A 13533-nucleotide genomic window follows, 5' to 3' on the forward strand; every position below is an offset into this window, starting at 1 on the left:
TTCTGCTGGAACTGAAAGTTAACTGAATTAGGGGATGGTCTTTATGTTTGTGTAGAATGCAGCACAACACAAGCCCACTGGGTGACCAACAATTCTAGGCACTAAGTAAGTATAAGCATAAAATACACTCCATATATTGATTACAGAAGTCAAACATCCTAAACATGTCTCTAATAATGACTAACTTCATATAAATAGGGGGGAACATTGCAGGGCAATTAGATGTCAATAGATAGCTAAAACAGGAACAATTTAGCCGCTTACTAAATGGAAAACCAGTGTTGGGCATTAGAAATATCACAATTTCCTTCACCAGAATACTCCTCTGCTGCAGAGAAATCCAACTACATTGCAGCACAGTTATTGTTTTGGGTTCAATACATATCAATTATTTTCCTACTCACAACCACAAGAAAACCCTATGCCTACTAGAGCAAATGGTTCCTTGAAAGTATTATTAGAAAAGTAAAACATTATTCAACTTCTTCGAAAGAAATGAAGCATCTGGGAAAAGAACAAAGTGTACAAGAAGCATACCCACGTTCAAAGAAAACCCCCCTCGACTACTCTGCCAACCAGAATTTGCAAAGTGACGTTTTTCACATCCACTTGAGTTGGGCACCCATCATGAGAAAGAATCCAGCAATTAAGTACTGTCTTTCCAGAGGATTTACAAAGCAGGTAAGGATCCAAAAGGCACACTCATTTTCCATCACCTTCACTAACATCTGGTTCCCCCATGTGTACCAAAAGTAAGACTGCCTCTCAGCAATCCAGTGCAATTGCTGTAATATTTCATAAGTTCTTCAGTGCTTAAATAACACTCTGAACTCAAATCAAGTGGATGTCATGTCATTGCGTAATGCTGAAAAACAGTTTACTTAACATGCAACTATAAAAAAGCATGTTGTACTATTTCTTATGTACCAGCCGATGAGAAGTGATTTGCATGTTACCCGCCTCCTGAACAAACATTTTCTAAGTGTAAGTGTTACATGAATAAATAACATGATAGAATGGTGAACTTTCTTGTTAGTACACAGCAGTTTCTACCCATTCAAGTGAAGAATTTTACATAGGTACTTCAGGTAGTCTGATCAAAGAGAATCAGGACAAGTTATTAGAATTTGTTGCTTTTTGTATTTTGCTTTTAACATTTTAAAACACTGTATTGCTTTGCACTTATGCATTAAAGAATGCTGAATTATTCTACAAATGAAGGTGTTGTTACAATATTAATTTGATTAAACAAAAAAAACAAAAACGAAACAACTTTATTCCAATTTTACAACACAACCAAAACAGATTAAAAGTAAGTTTCCTTGCCCAAGACCACACAAGAGTTCCACAGTAAAACCCAGGAAAAATTCAAGTCTTGAAATATTAGCTTTTTAGCTTGCTGTAAGACTGAACTTCCCTGAAAGATGTAAAAAGTAACAAAACTATATACAAACATACAAACCACAACACCAGAAAGCAGTTTTAGCAGTCTAATGACCTTTTTATTGTAAATGACAAAGCAGAAGCACACTTCTGACTAAAGAAAAAAAAAAAAATCAAGAAGTTATTCATGAATCTCACATGTAACTATTTCAAATTTCAGAATGACTGAAAGTAACAAAAAATAAGTACACCTGAAATTAAGCCCTTTCTTGTTCTTGTCACTTAGCAGGAAACACAATACTGCTGCCACTCTCCTCTTAAGAGAGTAGAACCTGCAGTTGAGAAGAACCAGCAACTCAGACTAAAAAATTTATTGCAGATAATTCCATAAACAAACTCAGCGTAGAGGGTCCACATTTTAATGAAAACCAGAAGGTTTTCATTAGTATAGCTGTGAGGGTTTTTTTCCTCTCTCCTCTCATCCAGCTGAAGCAGTGACATGCATCTGAAGACAAACCTCTAAGTTTTCTGCCAAGAGAGCACTGGGACTGGGGTACATAAACTCACTAGAGACAAAATGAAACAAGCTGATTGGAATTTCAGCTTTCACTGAACAGCCTGTTCACCAACACAAGGAAAAAACTGAACATATCTGGACTTTGGGGAATGCTGCTGAAAAAATATGCACATCTGTGCTATGAACAATTAAAATTTAATCTGAATTGTGTTAAAGAACTTTCCCTCCATAAAACAAACAACAAAACACAAACCAACCAAACCAAAAAAAAAAAAACCAAACCCAAACTTAACACCAAAAAAACCTGTGTTACTCTATTAGTAGCTTTACCAAGCATGCTAAAAAATTGCTCTGCACATGTAAGGACTAAAGTATTTAACTACTGTATTAATAGTAGAGGGTCTCACCTAGCTCAATCCAGTGTAAAAACTAATTTAAATACAACAAATTAACTTTTAGACATTTTAGACTTCTTTCAGCGGGTCTATAGAATTAGTGACAACTCTACACAACCATTAACACAAACCTTCTGTCTTCCAGTATTTACTTGCAAACTGTTGAAAGCATGAATCATATCTACTTGGACAACCCTCACCAAGAACAGAAATCTGAACACATTGACAACAGACTTTTCTCTACTCGTGCTTTTGTCTATCCCAAGTTTTGATGGATTTGCTGTTCCAAAGGATCATTATTTTGACAGATAGACTCTTTAAATAAATCTCCTGCTTGATTGAAATAAAAGATCTTGCAATCTCAAACAAGCTCCTGCTATTCTCACTCCAAAAATCAAACTGCCAGCTGCAGCATTTAGAATCTTGATATAGGCAACTCGCAGATTTTGTACTACGAACAAGGATACTACATACATTTCTAGAAGGACAGAAATACTTTTCCGGCTTTTAGCATTTCCAGATTAGTAAAGTGTCATGTATGTTTGTACAAACTTCCTTGAAGAGCATATACATTTCCAAAGTATATATACAAATGGGGCAATAAATAAAAACAGATGTCATTTTAATAGATATCAGGTGAAAAACAGTTTTCAAAACTGAAAAAACACTTTCTCAACAGATACTCAAGGGCACAAACACATATGCATTCTCAAATTATGTTCAACATCATAACCAAACTGTTAAAAGTCTCAAGACAATGGCTCACCTCTTCCTGGAAAAACGAGTAAAGAGGTCAGATGTTTATGAACCAGACAACTGCTGGAAAAATACAGACAAATGTTATTTCTAACTAAAACTCAATAAAATTGTTTTCAATCTGAAGCCTGAAGTAACTACACATTCAATAATCAAGTAATTGATCCTTACATAACTTTCTATTTGGAAATCTCACAGGTCTTCACAAGGATGAGACAAGCTGCACAATACTCCTTGTGAAGGACTACAACCTCGTATAGGTTAAGCATTTTATGCGGTATGACAGAGGAAACATATGGCCATCCTATGCATCTGAAAACTCTGCAATTTCATACTTCAGCCACAAGACACATTCCTTGCACACTTTTGCAGACCACAACAACAAGAACACTGAATAAAAAGAAAATCCATACGGAGTACTGCTTGCAGTCTGGATTAAGGTGAAGGAGACATCTGGGAAAAAAACATCCAGATCTCATCTCACAAACATCTATGTATTTAATAGAACACTGCCTTTAACACAGTGTATGTTAGCACACCAGAAAATAAGTTTATGAAAGACTAAGATTCAAAAGAACAGAAGATCTTCCACATGGGATATAGCTTGATGTTTAGAATTACTTTCAGTGTTTCTGTAACTGTTTAAAAAAAACAATTTAGTTGTATTAATGATGCTAGTGACCACATAACCACACAGTCATATTAATTGTAGAGAAGGGTTTCTCAGTTTCAAACTGCTTTGGAAAAGACTTTTTCATATTTACATTCTGTGAATGTTTTCCACATAATTAAACTTGGCAACTTTTAAGATTAGACAACATCACCACATAATTTATCACCATCTACAAAAAGAGAAGACATGATTTTAAAATAAGACTGATGTCTGAAACAGGCATCAAGAGCATAAGAAAAATTTTAACAGCTTTTGAAAAACTCCTGATACAACTGAAAATTAATGTTTTTGTAAACACAACTTGGATTCACGCACAGAATAAATTTTGTTTAAGGAAAGATTAAAAAGAGCACATCACCAAATATACTTTGATCTTTCTTTGGTCCAACACAACTCATTTCTAAAATACAGTGCCAGTGGTTTCTTAATTATAAAAGATGGTGTGCTTCTGGCCCTAAGGAGCTCACAACAATAGTATCATTAAATCTTCTATAGCCTTTTTTTTTTTAAATCATGAAATCATAGCACAAAAGCCCTCAGCAAAATTTCTGCTTTAAATATTTATCAAGAGGTGAGAAACAGATGGCTAGACTGGTTTTACAGACTGAAACTGTTCTGACATGGTATTCAAACTCTTTTTCTGCCAACTGCTATTAAGGGGTTCAGAGAGGTTGGAAAGGCAGAACGTGCATCAAAAGCTGAAAAACATCCTCCCTGATTTTTTTTTAAAGAGACAGCAAGAACTCTTTAATTAATTTCCAAAGAAGCCACTTCAGAGTGTCAATCACAGTTTCACTTGTTTCCACTCATTAAGCCAAGAACTTCATTATCAACCACCCTCCAGTTTCCAAAGCTCAGTAAGTCTTTAGCATCAAAGCAAATGCACTACATATTCACCTGCAAAAAAAACAAGACAACAATAACCAGGTACATTTTGTTAAATATTCCATGTTAATGTTACTTGTACATTTTATGCCCATCACAAAAAGAACTCCAGATGTATAGAAACATAAATGCTGAACAGATGCTCGTGCTGAGTAGATTCTTTAGCATACCAGATTCCATCATTTTTATTTCCAAATATTTAAAGTTACTAAAAAAAAACAATTTTAGTTCCATTCATCTATTCTTGCCTTGGATATTCCAGTGCAGTTGGACAGAAGTCAGGTTTATAAAGCAAGTATGCAAATCTGCCCAGTACTTCAATGTGTAAATGCTCTTACTGCTCATGAGGTGAACATAAACATGCTACATTTGAAAAAAGAAGTGTTAAAAAAATGTAAAACTCTGAAAAATCTATCTAAATAAACAGCAACCATTTTCTATTACTAATGAAGTGCAGCAAGGCTACTTTGTAATTATGCAGCCCCTTTCCTCAGTTGATTATTGCTTTAGAAATACTATCTAGGAAAAAGTTACATATTACAGACAGGAAAATACAGCACACAACAGTCAAGTTCTCAGAAAATATAATTTCAACTGGATTACAGAAGACTAGACTTCCCAGTTCTCACTACTCTATTCTAACCATTAAGAGAGTATTAGCATGCAAGGCAGTTCACTGAAGTATCTCAGTTTTTGTGTGGGCATATGATAAGGAATATGCTGCAGTGTGACCACAAAGACAAATGCACTGATGAGAATAAAACTTTCAAAATTGATCAAAACTGTTCTGATAAAAGGAAAACATAAAAGGGGAACATATTTCACACATCGTAGAAAATGCAGAATGAAACAGTTCTAATGACACAATAACTTAGATGAATCAACATTTATTTTACAATTATTAATTCACATTATTTCATACAACACTATCAAAGGAAACAACAGGGAGCATGCTTAGCCAAGACATACTGAAAAAAAAACAAAGTGCCTCTAATTACGTCAGCCTACTCAAGACATACATGTCTTGGCCAATGCACACACACTTCAGAGAATGTCAGTCTACTTATGAAAATAGCTGCTTAAAAAAGAAAAAACCTCATAATCCAGAAACAAAAATAGCAGCTACAGAATGTAAAGAATTAGAAAATACTGGCCCATTAAAGAAAACCTTTCCCTTGTCATATTTCTGATACAACCATTTAATTAGCATATGCATCATTTCAATACCAGAACAGCCATATTAAATAAGTACCACATAAATACCAGACATGAGTTGCCTTCTTAATCTCCGGATTTTTCTTTTGGCTCTTTATTTGTCTCTAAATTCATCCATGCACACTTTTTACTTTATCAGAAATAGCATAAAGCATAAGACTCCAGGAAAAAAAAAAAAAAAACAGAACCATGAATCAGCATAAAATACCAATAATCAGCAAGAGATCCAATTCGAGATGGCAGGGTTAAGAAGATATTAAAACACCTGATACAAAAAATAATCAAGCTCGCCTCAATGAATCAGCAAAGCCTACATACAGATTTGGAAATGGTCTGAAAAACTATCATCTAGATACCAGTCTTAATCCTGAAAAATTCTCCTTTATGACCACAGGTGCGAGCACTAATGAGGCAGAGCTTTAGGCTCAACTAGGTCTCCAGAAAACCTGTGCAGAACAGCTGTGCAGCTGGAGGCTGTTCACACCGTGAGCTGGCAGTGCCCTGCTGCCATACACAAACACAGCATGGCTTGGGCTGCCTTCTGGAGCTGCACTGATGCTAGCAACAGGGATGATGAAAGAAAAGCTACAGGAGAACACGAACACATCTAATAGTTTATTTACTCCTTGTTCACAACCCTGTCTTTGAAGGTCCACAAATACAGTTCTTCCTTATGTTTTTAAACTAGATTTAAGCTAACTATAGTAAACTTAAATTTTGTGCCAGACTTGAAAAAAATCATTTTTATTTGACCAACAGAAGTTCTTAAAACAATTAAACATTCAATATTTTCAATCACTAAGAGAAGCACTGAGCATTTTTCCAACTAAGAAAACTGTTTGCTTTAGAGCCCTAATAGATTTTTTTGAAGTACGCTTAGATTCAACATAAAAAAATAACCCATTTAAAAGGTACATTTTAATTTAAAAACTTGTATTGTCAGAGTCCAGTTGTATAGTTACAAACAGACCATTTTATGCCTAAAGTTACCTCATTAGTGTAGAGTTACAGGTATCTCCTGATATCAAGCAAAAAAATGTATTAATTTCTGCTGAAATAAGTACGGTGCAGTAAAAAATTTAGCTTAAAACCCTGGCATTATTTCTTCAAACTAACACATAAGAATTGGTAACTTGGGGAAAAAAAAAAACACATACAGGAAGTCTAGATAAAATTCAGCTAATTTCATGACACTGAATGAAATGCCTGGCATTAAAGGGAAGCCTGAGGTCAAAATTCACCTTTTTGTATCCATTTCTTAAGCACATAAGGAAGATAAACACTTTCTTACAAAACTGAATACAGGATAGACTATAAGACCTTAACAAGCTGAACAAAGAAAATAAAATTGAGGCTGCCAAAATGAACAGAGATGACTAAGCTAAAACTTTGTTTTCTAAAGTGATACATACTTCAGTGCTTACAGAAGAAAATTCAGTGCTCTCCCGAAACGCAAAACCCCACTCTTCCAAAACACTGACCTACAACCTCTGAACTATATACAAGCATTAACTAGAGACACACTTGTGCTGCAAATATAAACCATGGTTTCTACTTACTCTTTACTGTTAATATTACAACAGCTTTATATTTCAGTTGTTACAGCAGTGTTGTCAGTACTTCACAAGTGTATTTTATCTGAATTTCATCATGACTATAAATCCTATCTAAGTACAAAGTACTGTACAAAACACTAAAGTAACCCCTAAATATCTTTAAATCAGGCTTCTCCACGTAGTACACTTGATACAATGCTACTACATCTTCATTTTGCATAGCCAGACACGACATTCAGGTGGCTTGCAGGAGCTTCACTGCCCCAACTCCTATACTCCACCCACACCCTCTGACTGCAATGCCACAGTCTGCCTTTGGCTGGCCAGCTCACTCGGGCAGCCAGTTGTCTCAGTGCCGAGCAGATATTTGCTCCTCTAGAGACTAATAGCCTTGTGCAAGAAACTACTGATAAAGGAATTTAACTCAAATTAAAAAAAAAAAAAAAAAAAAAAAAAAAAAAAAAGGTGTAACACTTGGTCCAAGCTACGAGTTCCTGAATAGACTTCAAGCTGTAACGTTTAGCTTTCTGTAATTTTTTTTTTTTTACTGAGCGTCAATTGTCTGTGCTTCAGACTTTAAAAACAAATAAACGAAGGGCAGTCCGCATTTAAAACGGGGACGTTGAACCTTCCTTGTTACTACAATTTTTTTTTTTCGCTTAAGCTTTCCCACGATCAGCGTCAACTCCAGTTATAGCAGCAACCTAAGAAACCCGACAAGAGAAAATAAAACATCCCACAAGTGCTTGCGAGCAGACATCTCCGTGCTTCACTCCGGCAGATTTCCCCGGGAGGAGCCCCTTCTTTATTGCCCTCGGCACAGCAAAAAAAAACCAAACCAAAACAAAAAAAATCTTCGAAGGAAGCGCGGAGATTGAAGAAACGATAAAACGCAACACACAGGCCCACAGACATTGTTTGTCTCCTTGCTGCAAATTTTTCATATTTAAAAAAAAAAATAAAACACAAAACAGCATTAGCCAGTGTTCTGGATTGCCTTTCGAAACAAAGCTATGCAATAACTGCTTTCCACCAGAGGCGACAGCTCAAACCGCGCTACCCGTCAGCGCAGACCGGGGGGGTTCGGGCGAGCAGCAGCCCCGCGACCGCCCGGCCCCGCCGCCCACAGGGTGCCCGCTGCGGGCCGCGGCCGCTGCCCGAGCCGCGCCGGGACTCCGCCCCAGGCCAGCCGCCGCCGCCGCCTCCTCGCACCCCGCAGGCGGGCGGGGGGCGCACACAAAGGCGCCCGACCTGCCGTGACCGTTACCGGGCAAGGGGCGGAGGGCGAGGCAGCGCGTGCCACCCCCACCCCCGTGAGAGGAGCCATAGCCGCGCGAGGCGGCGCGCGCTCCCGCACCGCGGGCGAGGCGCTCCCCGACCCGCCGCCCCGCCCCCTTCCCAGCGCTCACACCGCCTCCCCCCGCCGCTTCCAGCGTCGCTCTGTGACCCCCCCCCCCCCAACCCCCCCCTCCCCGACCACCCTGCCCCGGTGCCCGCCGAACAAAGCGCCTCGGCGGCGGCCTCCGCTCCAGCCCCTCCGCATTTTCCCCGGCGACGCCGCCTGTGCAGACAAGGGAAGGCGGCGAATCCCAGACACAATGAGAGGCGAGCCGGGACTCACCCACAGCTCCGTGCCCCAGCTCATGGCTGCTTCCCAGGCAGGGCCGGCTCCGGCAGAGGCGGCGACGGGGACCAGGCGTCGGGCAGCGGCTGGAGAAGGGGTCCCACCGGGGAGCGCCCGTGCCCTCGGTCACCGGGGAGAGGCGGCGGCAAGGAACGACGTCGCTCCCAGCTCCAGCTCCGCCTGGCGCAGGGAGGGGGGGAGCCGCGGAGGAGACTGGGAGAAGGGCGGGCCCAGCTGAGGCGGCGGCGGGGGGACGGGAGGCGGGGAGGCCGCCTCTCCCCGCGACTCCCCCCCCACGGGCGTGGGACGGAGGGGGGTAACGCTGCGAAGCGGTTCCCGGTGCCGGTTGCGTCGTTACTCCGCGAGGAGGAGGGGGAGGAGGAGGAGGAGGAAGGGGCTCTTGGCAGGAGGCGCCAACGAGGCCGCGGGTCTTTGTATCCTGCCCGGCTGCGCGGCCTCCTCGCCTCCCCCGGGAAGCGCTGAGTCACGCCCGGGAGAGGCGGCGGCCCCGCCCGCAGCGCACCCGCTGCACCTGGCACGGCGGCGAGAGGCAGAAATCATCAAGGAAAGCTGGGTGTCTGGGGTGATTTTTTAAACACCACAGGTGTGTAAGTAAATCATAAATTGAGAAGATAGGAAAGGCAAGGCTGACGTCTGAGGAAAAATAAACTAATTTTTGATGGAATAGTTCCATGAATCATATCATTGAATTACTGTAACATAGGGAGTTCCCTCAACAATTTGACAAGGAGTTAACACCCCTCTTTTTCTAAAGATGATTTTTGGTTTTTTCCACCAAAATTTGTGTTGAAGCCACTAATAGCAAAGGCTTCATAGGCCAACCAAATTCCCGTCTCAAAGCATCAATTTCTACATTTTCCTCTAATTTTTGCAGGCTGCAACAAAACCTCAGTGAAAATACTGCTGTCCTAACTCTATATCATGAAACAAACATGACTAATCATTTTTTTCATTTCCAAGTCACCTTTCAAGTAATGTTCCTTCGCATTGTGCTTGATCTGTACTTTGTCTTGTTCCATATGAAAGGAAAACACAAGTTCTTCTAGGTGGATATTAAATTATTAGAATAATATTAACATCAAAATTTATCAAAATAAGATGAGATCACAGCTCAATAATGTAATTTCTGGAGTGAAATATTTAAACTAGTCACATTACACAAGAAATGCATTTGGGTCTGTGGGGATCCACAAAATGAGTGTGCTACATGCTGTGGTGGCCTACATGTATGTTTTAGCAAGCTAATGGTCATCAAACCCCCAAATTTCAGACTGAAGATTAAATTCCACACCTGGGCCCACTGCAGTTGAACTCTGGCACATTAACTCAGTCTGCTGATGGCATGCATTACGGAAAATACTCACCAAGCAGAACACACATTGAGGATTCTAGTACTGAAGCAGAAATAAATATATATTTGAATTCACTCTTCATACATGCCTTTAAAGATTAGGAAAAAAATAATTTCCATTAAATGCTGTAAACTTCAATTAACATTTTGCTTAGCTACCAGTTCCTCACACACCTTTACACAATTCTCCAAAATTAGATGATATAATGGGATGACCTCGTTCAAAACATAATTAAGTAAAAATTAAAATAATTTGCTCCTTTTATATGCTTTTTAATATATCTCATATAGATGAATATCTATGCTATAACTTGCTGCATATGTAATAATTTTAGAAAGAAGGATTTCAAAATCTTTGATCATGCATTAATCCATATCCTTCTGTATCCTAACCACAGTTTAAGTGCACCCAACAATCTGGGCACCTTTGGTTTTAGATGCCAGATCTGGCACTTAAAAAAAAAAAAAAAAAAGCCTAATTTTGAGAAACAATTGCACGCTGACCCTTTAAACACTGGAGGTGAGAGTCCTGAATTAAGAGTCCTTAAGTGGATTGGAGGTTTGCTGCTGGCTTCAGGAGAGCCAAGATTTTTCACTTTCTGATCATGTCAGGAAAACTAATTTTTCCAGTTGTTTCAGCTTAGAAATCTAAAAAATGAACCCTAAAAAAAAAATTCTGAGTTAAAATTTTCAACCTCAGAAGCCCCGATGGAATACTGAAAACGAATCTACTAGAAAATGGATCCTAAATTCTAGATCTATGGATCCAGAAGCTTTGGATGTCAGACACGCACTTGGCACTCAAATCTGAAATACTGGCCTTTCACTGCATGAAACGTGCATCAAGAGAATTTCAATATGTAATATATATATATTTATATATATATGTATTTATATTTGTGGTTGGTTGATTGCTACCTGAACCCTCAGGTTCTTTTACTTACCTATAATTTAAGAATTAACTGATTACTCCCATTTCTGCAAAATGTGCAAGGCCAACATTCTCAACACGTCAGGATTTGTTTTCAGTTCAGAGCAACATACCAAAATTGAATGTTTTCTGGTGATCTCTAGCCATTTTAGAAGGAAACTGCAGCCTGTATCATAGGTACATAAATACAATACTTAGCTTCTCAGTAATGCTTAAAAAGCCTACTTCTAGCTAATGAGAGGTTTTCCCAGGACAAACAGGATTCCTTCTTTCCACGCAGCTCTCTTCAGAAAACACCTTAACAAGCCCTAGGGTAAAGCAATCATCAGGAGCCGGACAACTTTGCAGAGATTCTGGGTAACTTCACAACCTCCAGAACAGGTTGAGAGACTGCTCTGAAATACTATGTAAAATAAGTTAGGTGTCATCACAGCAGCCTGTGGGCTAGACCTACCTTTTAAGAGCTCATGTACACTATAATGAGGAACAATCAAAAGATATTACTGAACAAGCTTTGATCAAGCTAGCACCGGAATAGGAAACTGTATTGTTGCATTAGAGCATTGGTGCAGTAGTATGGCTAATTATTCATGTTCAGAGGTTAACAATTAAACTTGGGAAGTAAGGCTGGTTAGGCCAGAAGCTGTACACATTAACATACTGGTTCTGGGACCCAACCTAGTGTTTCTGCACGGAAGCATGACGAGCCCTTTAGCTGTATCAGTTCATTCACAACTAGCTCGGACGTTGGATCTTCATTGTGCAACACAGAAAAAGTCCTAGAGAATTAGCACAAAATATGACTCAAAAGAATACAGTTCACAATTATTTGAGATCCTGCTGATAGCCATTGCTTCTTCAGGTAAAGTAAATGAAACAGACTGGGGAGAGTTGGACAATGTATATACACTACAGGGAAATGGAAGAATGATTGCTTACGATATTCCTGGAAATGCAGTATTTCTTAATATGTCCAGATTAGATTATTTTAAAACATAAAAGAAAACAAACAAACAAAAAACAGTGTAAGCTTTTACAGTCTGTGTGATATGGGATAAAAACCATCATAATGCCTTTTATACGGCTTTCATTTTACAGGATTCCAAAAAGTCCAAGTGCGAAACCTATTTCTTATGAAACAGACTTCAGTGGCTTAATTAGTGTTCGAATTGAAATATGGGCACAACTGATTCAAGATTGGTTTCTAATTTTTAGTTTGCTTTCAACTTGTACTTCTTCCAAAAAGAGAAGCAAATATATGTATCAGGTATGTATTCGGAGATGCGCATTTCACCTTTACTTAAACTAAGAGCCACCTCTTCAGTCAAGAGAACATAGTTCATTATAACAGTAAACTACAAAGGTAATTGATTGTAAGTTAGTTAAAAGTCAAAAAGCACTTAAGGTATCACAGAGCCTGGAATTTGTAAACAATATATTAATTAAGACCATGTGATCAAATCAAATTTTAACTCACTAAAAACAGAAGTCTTAGCAGCAGTAACACTTACCATTTCAGCTTCGCGGAAGTCTGCTATCAGTCATCATTAGCCCCTTTTCCTGCTCGAGTACACTTTTACTTTAGGAGATTCCTATATATATATATATATATATATATATATATACACTCAGCTATGCTCTCCTCCAGTTTCGCAGTTTAGGATGTGAAGTGACGTAGCTGTAAGATGAGGGGAAGAGTCTACTGCATCTCTGCAGGATATTGCCGGAAATGTTATAATTAATCATTTAGAATTTTGACAGTATTTCCGTTATTAGAGATTGCAGCTGGCCCTACGCCTAGAAGTAATTAAACAAATAATACCCTACAGATTTTTATTCTTCTAGTCACATCATTAAAAACATCAGTCTTGGGGGAAAAAAAAAAAGTCTCACTAAAGGCACTCAAGAATACATTAAAGACTTATTTAAATAAATTTTACATGCAGCAAAGTCTTCATGATAAATTGCATTGTTCTAGTATCCTTGTTAATCATTAGCATTTTCTGGAAGATGACAACTTATTTTTAGCTCAGAAAATTTACTGTCATATTTAGCTGTTTTTCCCCATCACTGACTAATTATTGCAGGCTCTGAAAGAAAATTGCCTGGTTTTATTTTTAGGCTGAATCCACATCATTCCAATTATTGCAATAGTTACATATTTTGTTAATTCCATTCACTTCTCAACAGAATCTACTTGAGTTTACAAGTGTATCTAAGGATATT

General features: G+C 38.8%; 1 protein-coding gene across 3 annotated transcripts in view; it reads right to left on the reverse strand.

Moving 5' to 3' along the window:
- The window catches only part of FNBP1L (formin binding protein 1 like), a 57932-nt gene extending 48496 nt beyond the window's left edge, over positions 1 to 9436 (reverse strand). Inside the window, exon 1 of one of the 3 annotated variants that reach the window (XM_042786356.1) lies at positions 9002 to 9436. In XM_042786356.1, the coding sequence (XP_042642290.1) occupies positions 9002 to 9025 (24 nt within the window). In that variant the 5' untranslated portion in view covers positions 9026 to 9436. The remainder of the gene's footprint in view (positions 1 to 9001) is intronic. The other 2 variants (XM_042786357.1, XM_042786358.1) reach the window with 2 other exon arrangements.
- Between the last annotated feature and the right edge of the window lie 4097 nt (positions 9437 to 13533).

Source organism: Tyto alba, unplaced genomic scaffold (genome assembly GCF_018691265.1).
Source record: "Tyto alba isolate M040663 unplaced genomic scaffold, T.alba_DEE_v4.0 Super-Scaffold_1000006, whole genome shotgun sequence".
Classification (NCBI taxonomy): domain Eukaryota; kingdom Metazoa; phylum Chordata; class Aves; order Strigiformes; family Tytonidae; genus Tyto; species Tyto alba.